Genomic DNA, 22,352 nt, shown 5'->3' with positions numbered 1-22,352 from the left:
GCAGCCAACTAGTCCAAGAAACCAACTCTGCTGAACTTCATCCGAAATACATTGGGCAAATTTCAATTTGCACCTGCAGATTTCTGCACATCAGTACACCCTACTTGTCTGCAAAGCCAAACTAATGAGGCCAAGGGAGATCAAAAAGGTAACTTTCATAATCAAATCTGCTAGAATGGCAATGTGCAGTATCATACAGGTGGAAATTAGTTGCTGCAACAACGTAGTCACAAGAGCCAATGACAGTGGATTTAAAAGAGAGAACAAGTGGCAATGAAAGGTTGTCTTTAATGTGCACAAAGACCTTCATGATTCATGTCTTCAACATTTTTTACAGGGTTTGCTCTGTACATACCACACCCCCCACTCCTCATCATCAATGCCTGAAAACTAGCGCTTCACTTGCTCCTCTTTTGATCAAGCAAATGAAAATGCTGCAATTGCAAGAATTATTCCACGTGGATGGCTGCTAAACATTAGTCTCCCTGGTGCCGTCATGCCAGTTTTATACACCCAGGTGCCAAATTAAATGGACTGGACACGCACATGCCAAAATGCTGAGCACACTTCCCAATGACATAGCGTAGGCACATGTGCAAATACAAATTCTGCCACATGGGGCATTGTGGCAGGCGCTGTATCAACAGGAAGCACGCAAAGGCATAGTTCAGTGCCGTTCCTGCCAGTCAAATTTCACTGGAGGCATTCTTGTTTCTTCTTTTTCCCTTTAGGAGGGAGAAAACTGAGGGAGAGGCTGCACACAGCTTCCACAATGTACAGCAAGCTTGCATAATTAAGGAAATGCCATAAGACCCAAAAGCAGTTCCAAGCATTTAAAAGAAAAAACAAAGGCAGACCGTATGCATGTACTGGCTTCTACAATGTTTCCAGTCGCCACCAAATGTTCAATGGTGACAGTCTCGCAGCACCAGCTACTAAAGCAGCCACCCGTGAAAGTCCACTTGCTTTCGGCGTAACGATCTGCCCTGTGCTTTACACCATTCCTCAAGTAAAACTTGGCGTTGTCTTCGATGGGTCAGACTGTGCGCACGGTTTCGTTCGGCGGCCCCAGGAACTAGTGGAGAACGCTCCCCACCCGACAATGGGTGCTCGACTGGGGCACGAACAGGCTCTTCTCCCTTTGCCCAAATGGCACTGCAAGTGTTGTTATGCAGAGTCCGAATCGTCCAATTCGTCTTCGCTGTTCCCATCTGCAGAATCCCCACCACTGTCCTCATCGTCTTCTCCACCTGCTTCACTCTGGCTTCCTTCTTCTTCAGAGAGTTCCCAGATGTTCTTCTGAAAGGTGATAATTTATTTTACCAACTTTGCAGCTCACTCACCATAGCAAAGCCTGAAAATACAAACCCACATTTGACAATTCTCAAAAAGAAGCTCATAGATGTGACAGGGGTGGTAGGTAACTCACGTCAGTTAAGGAGTTAAGGAACCAATGAAAGAACAACACCAGTCAAACACTTACAAACAGAAAAACAAGAGATAGACTCACACCACACTCATAGCTGTTAGCTAAAACTATGAATACAGAACATAGAAAAGATGGTTATAATTGCACTGTGAAAACAGACACGCACGCACACATGTAACGCAAATTAGGTATACACAAGAAGAAAGGAAACAAACCTCTTCATCTTCAGAGCTTTCCTGGTCCACAGCCATGTCTTCATCATCAGATGACTCTGCAAGAAGGTAAGCAAGGAATTATGAACCAGCATTGTTCAGCTGCATAGAGGTGACCGTAACACTCCCCCTGAACAAGAAGTCTCTGAATTGCTTTGGTCCAATTAATGCAAAATGCATTAAAGATGCTCCCTTTAATAAAATTTACCATGAGTTGAACACATGCTCGACCTGCCTCATGTCTAATTACTGGCAGTACAGTCACACCCAACCATACTGACAATTTATGGTAACGTTATAGTGAGAACATACAGTAAAAAGTATGGATACACTGAACAAAAACAGTAGCTGCACTAAATACATCGAACTTCAAGCAGCGTAAATGCACCCCAGAAGTTGGCTTTTCCATGAGGCAGTAAAACAAGCTGCACCAACACCCTTCCTCCCTCCGCGAGATGGCTATCATGAAACGGCAAACCCTGCCAATATCCTCAAAGCTACAGATTATCAGAAGAGCTGAACGAGGAGAGATGTCGGATATTAGCACAGTGTACAGCATCCTTAGAAGCCCAGTGACTACTAAATTGAAAAGTAAGGTCAACGTTAGGGCTAAGGAAGACATGAGGCCTGCTGCTGCCAGCACTCGACGAGTACTGCATGAAGACATAGAGGCAGCAGTGTGCAAGTTGTTTGTTGATGTTAGGCTACGAAACATCCCTACTTCTGGCTCAATGATTGAACAGAAAGCTAAGGATTTTGCTTTCATGCTCAACAGAACCAACTTTAAAGGTGGCTCGGCTGGCTGCAGTGTTTAAAAAAATGTCCCAACATTATTGGCCGTGCTGTTATCAGTGAAAGCAGTCACAATGGACATCAGCAGCGTGCACAAGTGGACTGAAGAAAACTGAAGCGACATTACGAGAAGGTACCATTCCCATGATATTTATGCCAATGTGACTACTTTGTTCTGGCAAATGCTTCCAAACAAAAGGCTGGCCTGTTGTAATGGCAAGTCCCCCGGTAGGATAGTCAATAAAGCCTCTATCAACGACCAAGGGTCAACCAAGCTTCGACCGCTCATGATCAGAAAGAGCAACCACCTAAAGAATGCCCTTTCTGTTCCAGTAACTTACAGGCCCGATGGGAAAGCTTGGATGAGAACAAACTTTTTGGAAAGTGCCTCAAGTCCCGAGAATTTACAACCCTTCAGGTGTATGCATGACGTCGCCGAAAGCAGCAGAGCCCAACACTCGATAACGCATGCAGCAGCAGCTGCTGCTACCACCAGCAAGCCCTGTGCCACCTCTGCTTTGTACTTGTCTAATCCTATGGGCCTTCACCCTTGTTTCCTTTGCCTACTTCATTCAACTCATTCAAGTGCATTCAACTGTCCAAGGAGCAACACGACAATGCCCACGAAGCTTTTAACGCAGAGGTCTACATTGCATTTCGCTTGCTGCTCATTTCTTTCAATATGGCAGCTGCCCCTTTTGTCTTTACCAAAGAAGTCGTCCGCATTTTCCCACACTGCTTTATGGTCAGATGCAACAAAAGAAGACCTACCATCTTGAACCACACAAAGCGGTTCAGAAGGCAATTCTGTCTCCCGATGCCTTGCTGCAACCTGCAAATAGAAGGAAACACACAATTCCCATAAAGAATGGAGAGCAATAAAATGAAAACACTTCATGAACAAGCTGCTTTATGAATCAACATTTATCGGACATCAAATGACACAGAGAAACAAACTGCAAGACTACACACTTACATCAACATACAATCAGCACCGCTAAAGAATCATTCCTCATTCAAACCCCGATCTTTATACATAAGCTCTTTTGCCTGCATACCTCTGCTATGCTATAATTGGTTCCCCGCTGAACTAATGCCCTCCCCAAAAAATACCAAAACTCCAGCAGCAAACTGTTCTTTCGTTTGCACCACAAACAATGAAGATATAAAAAGAAAACCCTGGCAGGCACTACGATTTCTATGGCCCATGAAGCACTCTTGGCTACTTCAACTGTACTGCAGATTTAAGCACCCACGATAAAAAATATCCCGAATAAGCATTTTTTCCACCTGAGAGCTAGCCTGCCTTTCACAGTTACTCTGCTACTGCACTGAGCAAGGCAGGTGCCACATACCTGAGACATGATGAGGTCCACCCTGCCTCTCAGCTTGCACACCTTCTCGAACACCTCTGTCCGAGCTTCCAGCAGTTCCAGGAGCGGGTGAAGCAGGGCGCTAGCCTCCTGGCACTGCAAGGATGAGGACACAATCTACACAGTCTAACACATGCAGAGAGGACGAAAATGGTGAACGGCAACAAAGTGACATTAAAAACCTTATTCAGCTGCAGAATAAAGCTTCAGAGCAGAGAGATTGAAAATAAATTGTCAGTAGGCAAGTTGCAAATACGGCCAAACAGTTAACGAAAAATCCCTGCTAATACGAAGGATTTCTGCAGTCCCGCCATTTCTAATATCAATAGATAATTCAAAGCGGTGGCTCGTGCAAACCCAGTTAATCAAGAAGTCTGGAGTGCTTTGCGGAAATGCCCAATCATGACTTAACCACATTCTGGTGAAGCGTAGCCCCTTGGAGCTGATAGGCAGCACTGTAGAATGATGCTGATGCTTGATATAAGAAGGGTCACAGCCCCATTATTCCTGGCACAAGTAATCAGTCCTGGGCATAGCTTGCAGACCGCTAAAGCAAGAGCCTACCAATGATACAATGCAGTGGAGCGACAGATCGTTGCTACTTTCATGTCCAGACGTGGTCAAGGCAAGACCTAGCAAGGCGCTGACATCGAAACATTTCCCATTCCTAGCAGGGCCAAGTGTGCATCCCGCAGTGCAATCACCCCTGTGCCGTGCTCACTTCAAACTGACAGTGCGCAATGCCAGCCTGTGATTAGAGGTGAGGTTACCAGCACCTCTGATTACTTTAATTACCAGTGCGTACAAGATGCATCAGAAAAAGAACCATGTGAGGCCACGTGTACTCCACGTCAGGTAATCATTCATTTGTATGCAGATGAGCTCCACTAAAAAGCTGTATGCACACTTTTACCTGGCTCATTTGTGCTGGCAACTGCTTCTTGTGCGAGGAAGCTCCAAGGCATGCATCAGGATGGAATCCGAAGGTACAAGATTGTATACAACTCAGCCTGCTACAAGTCAGTAGGGCCAAGCACAAGTGTGGAAAGTGGAGTGGAGTGCCGTTTTTTTCTCCTTTTTATCATTGTTTCAGATGCTGTCTTTGCGACCACATCACTGCATGCTTATTGATCTGAGCTGTAATTGCAATATTTGTTCAATAAAGACAGCACGTTAATTTGAATATTTCCCACGGTCCCTGTGGCTTCAGATTAACAAGATTTCACTTACAAAGCTAAATACAACATAAAATGAAACTGAACAATTCTGTATCTGCGCCTTTTCAACACTGACAATCAGCTCAACTCTGTCCTGCCCTCACCTATTCCCATCCATAGCCTGCTATCGACGGTTTCAGGATTCAAATTTTCCTGCTCTCGAAGCGCTCCTTGACAACTGCCATCACCCAGTGGGAAATAGAACAACACTTCTTTCAGCCTCGCTTTTGGTTTTTTTCCCGCTGTGCCGCAGGTTTCCGGAGTCGGGTGACAGGCGCTCATTGTTTCATTGTTTACATTATAGCGTTGACGTCGTGCGCTGCTGCTGCGTGGAAAAAGTGCGTTTCAACGGAACTTGACAGCGAAACTGCTTCAGACCGACCCAAAATGTCAACAGCCTTCTTGCCCCGAGAAGTTTTGTGTTCGCACCTGAAAAGTTCCGCATTTGCTGCGCATTGATCAGAAGAGATCAGTGTTCTGAAGGTCACAACTGTTACTTGCAGGGTGCCGTCTTTTGGGCGAGATTACTTACCGCCGGCAGCGCAGAGTAATGTTTTCCAAACTCCAATTAATCAATAAACATTTTCAACGCCACCACAACCGCCAGAAGACAGCCAGGCGTCGAACTCGACTATTGTTTTCTTTCCTAACTAAGCAAATGCAGTACTCAAAAAGCTAGAATTTGCTGCAATTTTGCATTGGTCACTGTTGTAAAAAACGTACATGTTGAAAATTTTTTATGCTTTATTTGTGTCAAGAAACTGATGCTTCTTGTGTATTTTTTTTTAACTAAAATTTTTTGCTGATAGTTCTTTTTTTAATCATGTATTCAATAAATATGTTGACTGTCACTAATACCATTGTGAAGAAAAATTCCCTCTCTACAATTTGGTACTAGACGTTCCTGTACGAAGAGAGTTTAATTAAAGAAAGAAAATATTAATGACACCACCCAAAAACCATCACTTTTCCCGCGGGCAGGAAAGAGTTGAACCATTGTGAGCTATCGCAGTAGAGCATCTGAGTGTAACAGTTTCAGTGCATCATGAAGCATCACGATAACACCATGGGATCCGTTTACCATGGCTCAATGTGCTCACGTCACTCAGCATCCCACAACCCCAGAGACCTGAAGAAACACAAGGCCTCATATCAGGGAAAATTTCGGATGCTGCTAAGGCGCAGAAAAATTGTAGTCGCTTTATTGATCATTCTGAATGTTCTGAAACTACACACAGGGCCAAACAGTAGAAGGACTACTGCTCTCTGCCAACATCAACATAGCTGCTTCAATAAAAAATGATAACCTCCATTCTGATGCTTAGGGTCACGCTTTATACATACACCATGCCCCCTGAACGTTTTGAGCTCAAATTTAAGTGATGCAGTCCTAGTTTTGATCACACCAGTGACCCACTCACCGTCATCAAGTAGCATGTGTGTGCAGAGATCAGGGCCTTGGTCCACTTCATGTACGGGTACACCCTGCAAAAAGGTGTGCACTTCTTACCAGGTGATCACGTGCCATTTTCAACAAGCATGTCCCCAATTTTCAACCCTAGCCCGTCAAACCAAAAAGCTAGTAATTTTTGGTAAGAAAATGGTAACAATAACAGCCGTAATAATAATAATAATAATGAAAAGTTTGAAATATGATTATGGATGTAAATGTTGGTTAGGCAAACAATATGATAAATCTGCCACTGTTGAAAGAAGGTTGTGCGAGATGACCACAAACAAAAAAAATGCCAGAAAGCGAGTCTCCTAAAATACCTTGGAACTTTCAGATTCAAATAATTTTGCGGTGGGTATTTCGAATATTTCTGCACACAGGGTTCTAACAGGGGAAGAAAAGGCACCAGAGCCTGTACTGCGCCACCACCTAAAATTGCATGCATGATTAGAGTTCAGTTTGATGCAGTTTGGTTTGCAAAAAAAAATCCTCGCATGGTGTAAAAAAATTTATCATTTTTTGCATTTTTGACATGATATGGAAGGCCAGTTATACGGACTTTTAGGCCTCGCTATACTTACTCATAATATGCGAAGTCCACTCGTTAGCAACTTCAGTTATAATGAACAAATTCACATAACCATAAAGTTCATTATTGGTGGGGATCAGCTGTACTGAAACCAGCAAACAAGAGGAAGTGTTTTCTGTGCAGGTACACGACTAGAAATGAGTCAGGGGACAAAACGATGGCACACAAAAAAAAAAACAACGCCGGCAGCTGTCAAAGCCACTTAAGAGGATGTACACACAAATTTGGACCCATTAACGATGTACGATGTAGACAAGCACTGACCCTGATCCTCTACTGTGCATCCGCTTGTGCAGCTCCCTCAGAAGAGACAGGATGCTGGAGACCGGTAGCCGCTGCACTGTGTTACTCAGCAGCGTCTCATCAGTCCGCTGAAGCACACTCTGCAACATAGTGCCCGCAAAACATACTCAAGAAAGGAGTATGGAACTTCTGGTTCCTTTTGCGAGCACTGTGGGCCTTGTAGAACCATGCAATCTGTCTAATGTGTACATGACAACATGCTCTGCCTATTAACCACTCACCTTACCGGTACATTTTTTCGCTTCACCCCCACAGTGTCACCGATGTACTGGTAGTGTGTTCTCTATCGTGCGTTCAAAAGCACTTGGACAGGCTGCGCCATCTGTCAAATCTTTCTACAAGTTCTTATTCCCGCCCCGCGCTAAGTTGGTACGTATATAGTGAAGAGTATGGAGTGACTGTGCCCACCCCCGCCACCTTCTTTGCTGGGGGGGGGGGGGGGGGGGGGGGCGCAGTCGCTTCACGCGCGCTAAGCAATCATGCAGTGAGCGCGTTTTGCGACGCGTGCGTGTGGTTATGATTCCAAAGGTTGTTCTGTCATCTGCCGCAGGTTTGCAGGTTTTTATTTTTATTCTGCTGGCTTGTCTGCTACGACACGTTCAGGGGCGCGTGCTATTGCCTCTCCGATAGGTCAACGCATGACTCGATCGCTGCTTTTGCTCTTTCTTGCTATGCCCTTGCTTGCGGCTAGCAGCAGCAAAAAAGGTTCTTTTAGCCTCTTTCCATCTCCCCCTGTCATCTTGATTTCACAATGTGCCATTTCTCTCCGTTTCTCACCGCAAGTGCACCCTCCGTGCGCGGTTACTTTTGGATGGCTGACTACGCGGAACCTTTGCCTGCGGACTAGAGCGATGGCTCTTCTGATTATGAGCTCAGATTTGCACTCTCAAGAAGTATCGAGCAGTTTTTTCTTATATTATCCTCATTTACCCAATTTATAATCAAGCTGATAATGATGATGTTAATTAACAACCCCTGCAGAACACTGAAATGTGCGTATTCTTCTGACTGTTATTTGTAGAGCAATCATAATAAAAAATAAATTGCTATGCTCGTTCCCTGAAACCAAGCCGATACTGGGGGTGCGTCACAGCCAGAAATGCCCGACAGCGAAAGGGTTTAAAACCTCAGACAAAAAGTAAGGAACGTCAAGGACTTCATCCATAATGGCCCTTTGATTCCAGAAATGTAACCGCATGTAATGCACAGGTGCATGCATGAAGTACGGAAATCAAAGCTGCTCCATCCGCTCCAAATGCAACATTACGACCGGAGAAACTAGGTGTTCGGCAGTTATGGCTAGCTGTTGCACAAATTTATTCTCTGGAGGACCTCCGGCATCTCTGGGAGATTACACTTTGGCATTTTTTGACATGCATGTTGCAGACGACTGTTAATCCAAATATTCAAGCAAACTCTAATTGGTTGGTTGGTTTGTGGGGTTTAACGTCCCTTAGTCTGAGTTGCTTTGGGACGTTAAACCCCACAAACCAACCAACCAATTACAGAGTTGAAATAAGGGAGAACGAATATGTTTTCCCCACTTATTCGTGACTGGTTCTTCAGTCTGTTCACCCCACCCTGCGACCACAAGCGCTACCAACTGCACGCTAACCGTTGCGAGCCGTCAACAATGCATGCTGACACAATAAATAGCACAGACTAGCAACAAAATATGCCAAGGATTCAAGGTCGTTCTTTGCACCAGCGAAGTTACGAGCAAATGTTCACCAATGCTAGGGCCGGGGATATACATATGCCGGAGCCGGGCAGGGTGATCTGCCGAAATAAGTTTCTGCGATCTCGCTGACCGAGAGCAGAGCCAGCGCTGAAAGGTTAGCGAGTGTGGAGTCTCCAATACTTAACAGGAGTGCGTCTTTCCTGCAAGCCCGACAATAGCACCATGTGTGGTGCTAGTGTTACTGTGACGCTGGTGCCCTCTGTTGATAGTTAAACTAATGCGCTCTCGTGGGAAGAGAAGATGACTTAAGTCTGTTTAGGAGCATTAATGCAAGGTCTGTCACGCTGCCTGATGGATTCGCCCGACGCTACACTAGCGGACCTCGGCCAGATGGTGTTTGTGTATGATGTATTTACCTAGGTTAAATGAATGAGCGGTGCAGATGGAACTTTGTAAAGACGACGATGTCCACTGCACAGTGCGAATGTGTTGCAGTTTTACACAAGGCGTGATTGGCTGCGACGATAGTATAGTGCTCTCGAGCTTGGGCCAAGGAAGCCGATTTGTTCATTCTGGCACGGGTTTGAAACCCAGTGGCAGTTTTTTTTTTTCTCCATTGACAGTCTGTGTGGGCTTGCTCTGTCTATAAAAGCCACCCTGAGCCCAAAGGTCACCAACCTGAACAAGCACATTCTCTACGTGACTGAAACCCTTGCTATGCCCTGTTGAACTATGACTTCAAATGCTCACAACAAAAATTAGGACTCAACCGATGTTAGAGAATGCCCCCTCCCAACTCACAACGCTTTTTCTCTGGGGTCAAGTGAAGAAATCTGGGCACTCACATTGAGCAGTTTGGCATCGTCACTCTGCAGGCCTTGAAGCAGTAGCTGGGACAGGTTGTCGACCCGCGGAGGGGCTCGCCTGTCGCCCGTGGCTTGCGTGATGGCTGCTGTGTCAATGGCCTGCAGACGCTCTTCCATGGGAAGCTGGTGGTGTGAGAAAGAACAGCAAGTGTCCACCTACCATATTGATATTGCCCACTCCGTCTCAACTCGGCCACTCTACTTAGAGACCCTCTCCACGAAATAAAGCCAAGCTTGAGGTTGCACACAACTGCTGATATGAGCCATGCTGCATCGAATTCCACAAAACTCTCACAAAGGGTTGGCAGCTTTGCCAGCCTAGCCATGTCATGTGGTCTTGTAAGGTCACACAACTCGCTGACGAAATCGGCAACTGGCCATGTCACCCGCAAACTACTGCTCGTCAGAGGTTTGCTAGTCATTTTTCACATACAATGCTGACGTCGAATTTCCTGCATGACGGGGCCTTTAACGCTCTCGAATTAAAACCCAATGAAAAATTGACTCTGGTAACACAGGAATTGAAGGCAGAGTAGGCCATTGCTCCTTCCTTGATAATAGCACCCAAATGCGAAATCCCGGAGCAAAACACCTCCAGGTAAGCTCCTCTGCATTGCCGCAGCCCCTTCGATGGCACGGTCAATTCTTTGAGCTAAAAGCAGGTAGCACTAGTGTTCACAACCCACAGCAAGTACAGAGTTGAATGTGTTCCACTGTATCTCACTTATAGCAATATATCCCACATAACTATCAAATACCTTTGATTGATTAACTTTCCCATCGGCCCTGCATAAAATAAGCCGCATATAATAATACGATTATCCGTAACATATCGGATAAGGCGATATGATTCCGGCCACCCAGAGCTTGCTTACTGCAAAATTTTGAATGTTTGATACAAAGATATCTTGGAGAGAACTCTGCATAAGTACCACAGAAATCCACGAGAGGGCATTGCATGTGGAATAGGCACTGCCATCAATACAACCGCTGGAGGGAGGAGGGGGTAGGCAGAAATATTTTTCAGGGAGCGTTATGGCCCACTAGGAAAAAAAAAAGAAAAGAAAAACAAATAAAAGACCGAGGAGGGAGGGGGGGGGGGGGGGGGGGTCTGACACCACAACAACTGTGTGTTCATGACAGGTGGCAACAACTAAGCACAAGGTGATATGCCTAGAGGTGAAAATGCAGGTGCATCGAGATTTCAGACAGAAAGAGAGAGAGAGAGAGAGGGACACCCACACACGCACGCGCACACACACACACACCTGCTGGATAGTTTGGTGCACGCAAAGGGAGTGCTGCCAGCGTACGCACAACAACTGCAAGTGATGCACACAGTAATTGTCAAGCAGTTCAGATATACCGTATATACGCATGCAATGGCCGCACCTTTTTTTCCGAGATTGGGGTGAAAATCAGGGGGTGCGGTGATTACATGAGAAAAAAGACAGCGAAAAAAATTATTTGCGGTGGTACCTGCCTTTATTATTGTCTCGAGTACGTGTCTCCGTCACGTACTCGAGAAGTGAATCCTCAACTTCCGGAAACATGCTGTGCTTCCCTCGGAAAGCGCGCCTCTGAACATTTGTTTTCCTGAGGGCATCTTCCTGGGAGCACCATCGCCGTACACATTTTTCGTCAACGCCGAACTTTCGTCCAGCCGCTCTTTTTCCTTCTTCTTTCGCGTAGTGAATCACTTTCAGCTTAAAGTGAGCGGTATAACTAACGTATTTTCCCATCGAGGAAAAAGAAAATCTTCAGCTCACGAGCGCAGAACAAATCAGGGCAGCGATGCGTTTCGATTGCGAGATCGCACGTGATATGCTTCGGGCGATCGAGGAAATGGCTGTAAAACGAAGGAGCGAACAGACTTGGATTGGATTGGATTGGATTGGATTTGCTGGCCTCACCCTTTGTAACGGGCGGGCATTGCTGCGGCTAGGAGCGCCCCCTTTGTAACGGAGGTGGTGGCCGCTGCTCCCATGCTCGACTTTTTTTTTCCTCAAATATTTTGTTCTTAATTCTTATTGGCAATTCTACTTCTAACCTTACGCTTCATTTTGGCTTTCATTTGATTTTTGGGCCCCACCTGGCAGCAGTAGCCACAAAACGTTCCGTATTTCTTGCACTGCACAGTAGACCGCACTGCCCAACTTCCTGAAACTCATGGTGCAGCTTTTACTCGGGAAATTTTTTAAAAGCTTTGTATCCAAATTTTCTTTCTAAAGTTCGGGGTGCGGCCATTACATGCGTGCGGCCATTACACGCGTGTATACGGTAGCAATAATTGGTAATAAGAATTGAGTCTTCCAATTTTCTCAACAATGCTATAAGCGGATTGCACTGCAATAGCACTCGGTGCAACCAACTTATAACAATGTTGAGAAAAGTGGCACAAGGGCGCAGCCGTGCTGGGGAAAATTCAAATGAGAGAGAGAAACCTTCCTACCAGCTTTTCCTTTCGCCCCCGACTGAGATGTCGCAAATTAGACATGACATAAGAGCCATTCACTTTCCAGGACCTGGTGCTCCTTTTAAAGGTCCCCAGAAAGGGGTCACAAAGAAGGGTAAACAACGCCATAACACTGATAGTTACTGAACCACCCATCATTCTCCTGCAAAAATTTTCGATCTAGCTTCTGCAACACCAGAGATATCGGCGATTAAAAATGACCCTTCCAATTTTCTCTCTCAACTCGTATGTCGAAGGGAGCCATAAAAAAACAAAGAATACAAGCAAGTTCAAAGCTCCGCCCAGACATACGTCACTTCAACGAACTTCCGGTTGCCGCGCGCTCGCTCGTTGGCGTACTCGCGCCAACCCGTCCTCGCTCGCACACGCCTGAGGAGTTCGCCAGTTCGCGCAGCGACGGTTAGTGCAACCGCGAACCCGTGGTTATCCTATGTTACACGGCGGACCAAACCATGGTTGCACCACTAACCGCGGTTACCGCAAACCGAGCTTGACGATCTCGGTTTGCGGCGTTAACCGAGGTTATTTATGACGGCGTCTGTTGACGGAAGCTACTCGTCGGCGCCCGAGTGCGCGAAACGTACGAGCGGGTCTGCTTCACAAAGTTATTCATTTGCCCACTGCATTACGTTTAAAGATCGATGTATAGATTATGGTGCCGCCCGAAGTCTTCGATTACGGCCGACAGCGCAGCAACTGCGTACTGAAGCCTTGTCTTGCCTACAGTATCGTTTGAACGGCTTGTTGCTGAGCAGAACGTCAAAAAATATGCGGCCTTAGCTATGAAAGTACACGAGTTTGCAACGCTTGCAGCACGGGATGCCGCGAGCAGGCTGAGGTACGTTACACAATTACCGCGGGGGTGGAACGTGCGAGCGCGGCGAACGCCGGCGCCGTGCATGACCGTCCCTAGTCGTCGCTATGCCTACATTGTTTCGCTTCGAAGCCGCGGCGGTCGACGCTTTGGAACATGATCAACGCTGTCGTAAATCGTCTACTTATGAAACTGCCTTATAGTGATTCCTATCCTGCCATAGTAAAATAATTATAGGATTAACTCTGCCGACGCATTAATCGCAGAGCTAGTACGAGCAGATCGGATCAGCCGAAATGCACCAGCGGCAGCTGGCTTGTGCAGAAACTAGCTTGTATCACGGCTATCGCTCTTACCAGCAATTTGCTACTCATCAGCGATCCTCATGAGGGCTTCATGCTTGATATTCGGCTCAGTATTCCAGACGCCAACAAATTTTAGCACGCTTTATTTCGGACATCGGTGCTAACGATCCGCCGTGTCGTTCGCGAACGGTATGCGGGAGGAGGGGCCACAGCGGCGGTGTTTACGGCGGTCGAGGAGGTGCTGCCATCGTGCGGTGCTTGACCGTGCTGTTGACGCCTCGTCGGACGACACTCCGATACTCCTGAAACCACGTTATATAAATAAGATATTTGTAAATGCAGCTTCGTTCTGCCGATCCCTGCGTCGCTTCGGTTGTTGCACTTAATGGGCAATGGCCACCTAACCGATAAGGGCGGCGAGCTGTGTAACAGCCCGCACAGAGTTCGAGCAGCGCACGAGCAGACGACTTTCGCAGCTACCGGAAGTGTGTCCGTGACGTCATGGTTGCAGTGACCGCAGCGAATGGCAGCTTCTAGCAAGCCTTGCCAGTCAACTGACCCGTGACGTCACGGGACTAGGAAATAGTTCCATGCGACACCGCCAAACGACATTCTCTCTGCCCGCGAATTTCAAAAAACGCTGTTTTTAAAAATTAATAATAAATCGCTGGCTTTGTTCCAAGGAGTTATACTTTGCGTTAATGCTCAAAAGGATGTGTTCTACACACTGAACACGTCTATCAGTGGTTTCTTGGGGGCCGTTTCCGTGGACCTTTAACATTCGTGGAAGTCCTTCCCAGTGAGTGGGTAGGACAAAAAAAATCTTTTTACCTTCACGAGATTTGGGACACCTGGAATGCATTACGAGCCACAAGGCGTGGCTCAGAAGCAATTGACAAAGACTGTACATGCAATAACCTCTTACAGAGAAAGGCAAGCTAGGCCAATCAAGCATCCATTCGCGCTACCACGCTCATTGAAATTGCCAATTTCACAGGTGAAGAGGTTGAACGCTTGCCTCTCCCCAAAAGGAGCAAGAACATACGAAGAGTGGAAACGATACGCACCTTTTTGACAGAGCCGGTGTCCTTTTTGCGTTCTGGTATCCTGGGAGCCAAATGACCGGGGGCCAGTTCGGTCACCTCCCTCAAGGGCTGCACCGGCTGCCTGACCTGGAGAAGACAATAATCACCACGCGTTTAAAAAATGCATTGGATGAAGACTCGCTGACATGCTGCACTCATGTCGAACGAACAGAATGTTGCAACCTAAGATTGCGTGGTACCACACCACTGTGACGCAGAATCAAATGACTTCAATTACATTCAATGCTACATATGCGACAGCCCTTCTACAATTGTCTCACTGACAATGATTGCAAACTGGCACCAGAGAAAGACTTGCTCAGACACTGGACTTTCATGCCACTTTGACAGATTTTTCCAGAAAAGGTCAAAGCTGCTCCTCAACCACGGCAGCCCCGCACGAGTGAGCGTCAAGCAGGTCTCCACTAATGTGTCACGGGTGATTGCACTCACATCAGAGACGCCGTCTTCCACAGTGGAGGAGACCGGGGGCTGAACCTGCCGCACCAACCAAGTCTGCTCCAGGAGTTCTGTCGCGATGTTCTGTAATGACAGCAGGTTGTTCATGAGCTTGCCTTACTTTCCCTTCTACCCACGGCAAAAAAAATCAAGCATTCAGTGCAGAAACACAACGAGGAGGCTCTGCAGATACCGAAGCACGGGCACACCAAGTAGGCGCATCGATAGCCCTTCCTTGACAAAATTTACTGCCCTGTCCTTTGCACCGCTCTCTTTCTTATCAAATGTGAATACAATTCCAGCATGAACATAAAAATGCAAAACAGCCAACCAGAAGAGAAGCAAGAGAGCAGTTCGCCATCAAATCTAGATCTGCTATTCATTCCTTATTACACACATAGTATGCGACAGTGTACACTTTGTTTATGATGCCATCTCTGGCTTCTTTGACACGCTTTCGCTGCGCTATAGCTGCCACAGCCTTTTCTCAAGTATCAACTGCAGCTTCAACCGATTCTGAAAACGGCAAAACTATGAATAGAGGCACATGTAGATGCGTACCCGTCTTCGACGCCTGGCATGAAGTGGCACAGCAGGCACAAGCATGCAGCATGTACACCTTAAGATTGTTTATTGAGTCATCAAGTTTGAACACAAAATGCAGCGCAAACAAACAAACAAAAAAGATATATGGATGACAACTTTGGTTTTATTCTGTTCTTGCTATCGCTAAATTACATCTCATATATCACACAGGTCAACATTATATGCTACGCCAAATATTCACAGTTGCGAGCAGTGCACTGAAACACGGCCTCTCTAGTTTTCAATACACAGTCAAATTCTGCTACAACTATGCCACTAAAATAGAACTTGCACCACAGTGAAGTATTTCCATTTCCCCATCAACAAGCCATACAAGGCAATGCAATTAATACTTCCCCAAACAATTTTTGCAGTGAGGTTCTGCTTCAACGAAATTTATGTGGGGAAGCTACAGATCTTTTTATCTGTACATCTAAACACGTTACTATCTCATTTGGTAAAGAATTGCTGCTGAAGTAGGTTCTAAATGCTAAAAGTGCTGCTGACACTCATCGCAGAATTAAATTTAAGTTTGCATAAAGATGAAGACTGACAAACAATTGCACACCACAGTTTTACCATCGGCTCAGGAGGCCAGGCTCGAACTCTGCACTTTCAAACCACGCCTGCTGTTGCATATATTGATGGTGTTAAGGCTGCTTAAGAACCCATGTTATAGACTAAACGAATTTAGAAACAAGCTGCAAAATATTGCTGGTGTTATTAAGGTACCTCTAAAAGCATCCTTTTTTTGTTCCAACAATTTTGCCAACTTTCGCCATCAACAACATAAACGCAATGAAAAAGGTAAGAACAGGCGTGCAGACTGGCTTCAGTGTCATAACAAGGAGCCATAAGAGAAACATGGCATGCTACACTGACCACACGCTCAAAGCTGGGCCTCAGGAAGCTGTTGTAGCAGAGTAACAGGTAATCGTCGTGGCAGAAAGCGGCCGCCAGAATGGGTATGGGTTGCGGCCTGGGTGCCCGGCCATTCTGACTTTCCGTGACCACTTGGACGGTGAACTTGGGCTGCAGCGGCGTCTTACACCTTCTGTGTGGACAAAAACAAAAGGGGCGGAGGAGGGGCCATGTCTGATCGTGTGCACTGTGAAAAGAGGTGAGCCTGATTCTGACACCCACCAGCTTCTACCCCAAAATCGCAACGCTTACGGAAACGCACAATTTCCGCAAAGTGTTATATCGCTGTCACACGGGCACTTCGGATAGCGTTTATTCCGATGGACAACCGAGGCGCGTGCCACCGGCGGCGCCGCGGGATGACGACGATGGTATGTACACGTGAAAGAAGATCCTTGGAAGGCTTACAGTTGTTAGGGATGCAGACAGGTTATTTCAATCTTTACAGGGCCGCGGAAGAAACAAGTTAGAATAGGCAACTGTGAGTACGGAATGTCTACCTTTTGACTGTGGTTACGGCGAAATGAAATGTAGGATGGTGGTTGAACGCATAAGGAGCGCAATGTTGCGTTACGGTAGTATATTTTATGAAAAAGTGACAGGCGGGATAGTTTTCTTTGAGTCGATAGCAGTGGGAGATGTAAGTATGCTTTTATTAGTAACGCACAACAAATGCACGCATTTTCCTAGAGAGACCTGAATTGCCCCATGCAAGTCCCTGGGCAAGCAACGTAAAACCATGTCTGCCTCCAGCTTGCACAGAGGCTCACTGCAGCTTACCCATTTAGTTGCAGCTCAAATATGTGCAGGGTACCAGACTTGGTCAATGCGGAGAGGTACATCATCTGCAAAAAGATGACGACCAAACCTTAAGGAAAGCAAAACAGAAATAACTCAAGAAAACCAGCCTGCCCAAGGGTGACCCAGCCCAATGCTAGCGTGCAAGTCCCACAAATGTGGGATCTGTAGCTGGTAATGTTTTCTTCCATAATCAGCAGAAGTAGATACGTCTGTGCTATTGTGAAGTGAGAATTACCGCTGTTCCTTCTTCGCTCCAGGGAAAGACACAAAATCTGGGAGTGCTTTACAACTGTACAGACAATCCATGACTCCCCAGAGAAAGGGGAGTGTCTTAATTAGGCTAGGCACAAAGGCTCTGTGTTTGCATACATGTTAAGCAGAAGCCAAGCAACTAAATGTCTGCGCTAACACACACATCTGCCATGCCAGCAAAGCTATATATTTTACAAAAGTGTGTTATTGATTCTTCACAGGTGGACTTATGCAGGCAATGTCGAGTGTGTCTGCAAAGCAGAAAAATCAGAAAAAAAAAAAAAACAGGTTTCTGGCACATTACCCACCCTGGTGTTACTAAATCTTGAGCATTCTACTGACTGCCCTTTCCAGCAGTGTCAAAGTTACAAACATTGGATTGTTCCTTAACGCATGGTTTCCATATTGCCTGGAGTCCACATGCTATCATTACTTTGGGCTTTGCTGCAGGCACTGCCTCACGAAGGCGGCTGCAGTTAATGCGCTCACGGCCGGTGGCAGCAGCAGCTCCACTGTTTTCGTCATTTCCCCCATCAGATCCTTCTTCGTTGCCGCATTCTACCAAGCCAGCCATGCCACCTGCATGGCCGCCACGCGGCATGTGCCTTGCATAAAAATGCTAAAAGCCACGCGTCACAACAGACACATGCGAGAGTGAGGACCTCTACGCACCTTTCCATTCTCGGATGCACTCGAGACCCCTATGTGAGCGGCTTCATCGGAGAGCATGAAGTTTGCTAACGAGGAGGTGCTCGCTCCCTTCTCCAGGTGCCTGCAAATGTCCAAAACCATCAGCAATTCCGTGGTGCACTCAGCATTCCAGCAATGAAGTCGAGAAAGGGAAACCAAGAAAACGGTAAGCGTTACTTCCTTACATTACTTGACACAGAAACTGAGTGATCACGTCTCCCACACACAACTTATCAACCTAGACTGCAAGGTTCTCATGTTGGAGGCTCGTGGAAATGTAGCACAATGCCTTTTGAGAGCCACCAAAGACAGCTTATGCCTCTCAGGTGTTTTTATGAATGAAGCATAGTCTTGTAAGAGACTGTGAGCTAGTCAGCTCAAACTCTCTGCATAAAGAGGTATTGTTTGAAAATAAGAGCAGCTAGGACGCACTGATATTGCACTCACCATGCACTAACTTGCCGGTCATTGACCGCACAGGACAGAAAGTAGGTCCTCTCATCACCGGTCTTGCCTGGCACAAACACAGGCATGAGTTGCCTCACTTCTGTCACGTGACCCGTGAACTTCTGCAGAGCAAGAGAGAACGGGATGTAAAAACAAGCAGTTGCAAAACCTGCTTGCGATCGTTTTAAAAAGCAAGTGCAGTTTTTAAAACTGTCTGATTCTAGCTAGGAATGCCATGTACAGCATTGGGGGGAAAAAAAGAAAAGCCACTAAGGAACTTCACCTGTCTTGGCTTATACCCTTTCTGGCAGACATTTACACGAGAACTGGCACAAAAATTAGGATGAATTTTCCAAACCTTTACCAGCGGTAACTGCCAGACGCATCTGCCAATGACCAACATGGCAGCAGTTAGCCCATGACACTAACCCCTTGAACACCCCACAACCTTCCACTGCAAAGCCATTAAACGCTGCTTACAAAAAGTGGCACCCACCATTACGATAGTTTTTGTTTCTACGTTCCACCACTTTATGCTGCTGCTGGCTGATAGCACTGTGTTGGCATCAACAGCGGCCACGGCGTACACGCTGTGACGGTCGGCCTTCCATTTGCTGCAAGAATCCAAGCACAACAATAAGTGTCAAAGCGCAGAAAAATGCTCTCAAAAGTATTAAACTGAAGTATCACAAATGAGCACATACAACAGATATGCATGCAAGGTTAGCAGCCCTACTGTGTAAATCAAAGAGCTGCATTACACAGGACTGCCTACTGTTTACCTGAACCAAATATATTATATCAACAAAGCTGATGATGATGGAATTTGACAGCACAAGGGCAGCTTTGGCCAAACAATGCCATGATGAGAATGTTAAACCCACTAAACCGCTGCAGCAGTGGCCTAGTAGGTTGAGCATCCATATTGCAGTCATGAGGTACTGGGCATGCATGCTGGAGATGCGCTTTCAGTAGTGGGAGCTCAGTGATGACCTGTGCAGATGCCACCAAATACAATTTGGGGGTGGGATGAGCCAACAGCTGATGCTGTCAAATTACTTCAAGTTACTTACTTAAATAAAATTACTTGATATCTTCACAGACTACTTAGTATCTTCACAGACTACTTAATATATTCACAGAGTCAAAGAGCCGGAGGTGAATCGAAACTTGCACTGGACTCTAGTGATACTTTGAAGTGAAAATCGATGACCATCAGGGTAACTGCATCGTTTGCTCCCATTTGCCCTGAATTATTGCACTTGTAAAATATTGCTCAGTTTCTGAACCACCAGTAAAAAAAAAAAAATGTTGTATATTCCTTCCATTTCTCTTAATGAGGTGACAGGATTCCCCTGCCTATATGAGCTATAATTATAAAAACAAAAATGTTTTGGTTAACTTGCTATACTAGCTAATGAAGGCTCATGGTTCAGAAATATAGTTTCCAAGAATGGTTACCACTAAAGAACAGCATTCATGCTTACAACATAGCATATATTTCCAAAAAAAAAAACATTTCTTTTGTTAGTTTTCTTTGCCTTGCATTTTGTACAAGTAACATTTATGTTATCAGATTTGCCATAGCCTACAAATGCTACAGTAACGAAAGTGTTAAACAAATACAAATAAATTAGTATTTAGGCTACCTCAAGTAGAAAAAAGGTTAGTACACTTTCCCAGAAAGCAACGCATTTTTATGTAGTAACAAATTGATTGGTATTTTCAAGAACAACGGTGAATACAGTTTACCCTTCCAGGCAGAGCGAGCCCACAGATCACACAGCATGTACTATTGGGGACAAAAGTCTCTGGGCCGCACATCTGGCAGTTTTGGAATAGAAACATGATGTAAACGAATTACAACCTTATTTCTCTAGCCTACATGAAAGAACTAAGTCCAACTTTCACATTGACAAGTATAGTCCAAGGCTACAGGCCGATATGAAAGTTACGCGCTTTAGTTGAAGTTTGTGTTGTCCACAGACTTTTGTCCCCGATAATACACTGGCATGCACATCAACAGAGAATGTCACAGTATGCATACCTTTTGACTTTACATGAGGAAACATTCCAGTGAACAAGGTGTTGGTCATCAGAAACACTGAACAGCGAGTCTGACTCGGCATGCCAGGAGACACTGTTGACTCTTGCTGTGTGGCCACCAATCTGAAAAAGATCGCACGAAAGTTTGAATAAACAAGGCCCACCATGCGGTACAAAGAGCTAACTTCCACTTCCACCGAAAGGCAGCCTAAGAAACAGAAGGGACGTCAATTCAATCCGATCAGACGCAAAGGAATCGCGAAAATTCGCAAGAGACATAACAGCCTACAACTAGCTCAGCAGCAAAATAAGGCCAAATAGGCGATTGACGCTAACTACGTGGAGCAAACAGCTGCAAGTGTCATTTGAAATGACCAAGACAGTCTTACAACCATCGGCAACGCATTTCACACAGATTCCAGTATAATTCACAAAATAATGCGTTTCTGATACTTGCACTTACACAGGATGAATCTATTACACAATCTGGACACGGAAATATGCTGTACTACAGCATCACAGTGCTGAAGGCATGCACATTAACCACTGCTCTGGGCACTAAGCAGCAACAAACGCTGTCTTGAAGTCATAACAGTGGTAGAATCAAACAAGCAGGCTTACAAGCTCGCTGTGTAGGTCTCCTTTGGCTGCGCTGTACAACAAGATTGTTCCCTCCGCTGTCCCCATTGCCAGCAGGCTGGCTTCCGATATGGCCTCGGGTGCACCATCGCTGGTTTTTTGCCGCTTTTTCTTCTTGGGCGCTGCCTGCGAAACAATCGAAGATGACAGCCGAATTCAGTACTACCACCGGTGGTAGCTGTGCAATGTTTAGTAAACACACAGACTAGTACGAAACTGCAAATTCCAGCGCAACATGAACGCAAAGCTACCAGCTCCTAATCCAGAGCTTCCGTTTTGCCGCTCGTCGGAGTGATGCAGCGCACAAGCACTTGGGCGCATAGCACAAGAGTGGGAAATCAGCAGCTTCACTATGTGGCGCAGTGCTCGTGCCGACAGCACATGGCTTCGGTGACAATCAACCCGCTGCTGCGTAGAAACATAAATCTCTGGGCGCACGCACCAGCGATCGCTGCTGTCCACGCAATGCAACTCTCGGCCGAAAATGACATTCAGTGCGTCGGCACAGTTACAGGCGTTAATTGCAGAGCAAGCACGTTTTCAATGTGACGCGCCGACTTGCCGCACTTACGAAGTTGTGCCGTACAGGTCCCCACGATAGGCATGTACACTTTGCTGAGAGATGCGCGCTTGGCGTGTACTCTTGCTTTAATGTACTGGCAGATGTATCCCATAACTTTAGGCGCCCATCAGAGCTTGAATGTGCCAAATACTGGCCGTTGCTGTTGGCGCAGACAAGATCCGCGAGAGCCGCCATGTTTTCGTTACACGTGAACCTAAAAAAGGCAGTGCGCATGCGTAACTTTAGTTACTCTCGCTTTTGTATCCTCGTACCAAGGCTCGCACAGCTCGCGCACAAAAAAATCGTTTTGCTTACAAAGTTATATACAAGTTACTTTTTTATAATTTAGTTTCAG

The 22,352-nt window shown here is 46.1% G+C and overlaps 1 protein-coding gene across 1 annotated transcript; it reads right to left on the bottom strand.

Annotated features, from left to right (window-relative positions):
• Positions 1 to 268: 268 nt before the first annotated feature.
• Positions 269 to 22,239, bottom strand: LOC146175823 (WD repeat-containing protein 43). The gene is made up of 17 exons (XM_084582175.1): positions 22,007 to 22,239; positions 21,418 to 21,561; positions 20,798 to 20,919; positions 19,247 to 19,364; positions 18,751 to 18,872; positions 18,286 to 18,385; positions 17,341 to 17,405; positions 16,522 to 16,693; positions 15,049 to 15,138; positions 14,578 to 14,682; positions 9,895 to 10,038; positions 7,330 to 7,448; positions 6,445 to 6,508; positions 3,789 to 3,902; positions 3,205 to 3,265; positions 1,645 to 1,700; positions 269 to 1,299 (listed from the first exon to the last, which is right to left on the bottom strand). The coding sequence occupies exons 1-17, from the start codon at positions 22,229 to 22,231 to the stop codon at positions 1,168 to 1,170; spliced, it is 1,953 nt and encodes a 650-aa protein (XP_084438301.1). The 5' UTR covers positions 22,232 to 22,239; the 3' UTR covers positions 269 to 1,167.
• Between the last annotated feature and the right edge of the window lie 113 nt (positions 22,240 to 22,352).

Source organism: Amblyomma maculatum, chromosome 10, assembly GCF_055883805.1.
Source record: "Amblyomma maculatum isolate TAMU_Amacu chromosome 10, ASM5588380v1, whole genome shotgun sequence".
NCBI lineage: Eukaryota > Metazoa > Arthropoda > Arachnida > Ixodida > Ixodidae > Amblyomma > Amblyomma maculatum.
The sequence above is the reverse complement of the archived record's forward strand: the minus strand, read 5'-3'. Positions and strand labels throughout refer to the sequence as shown.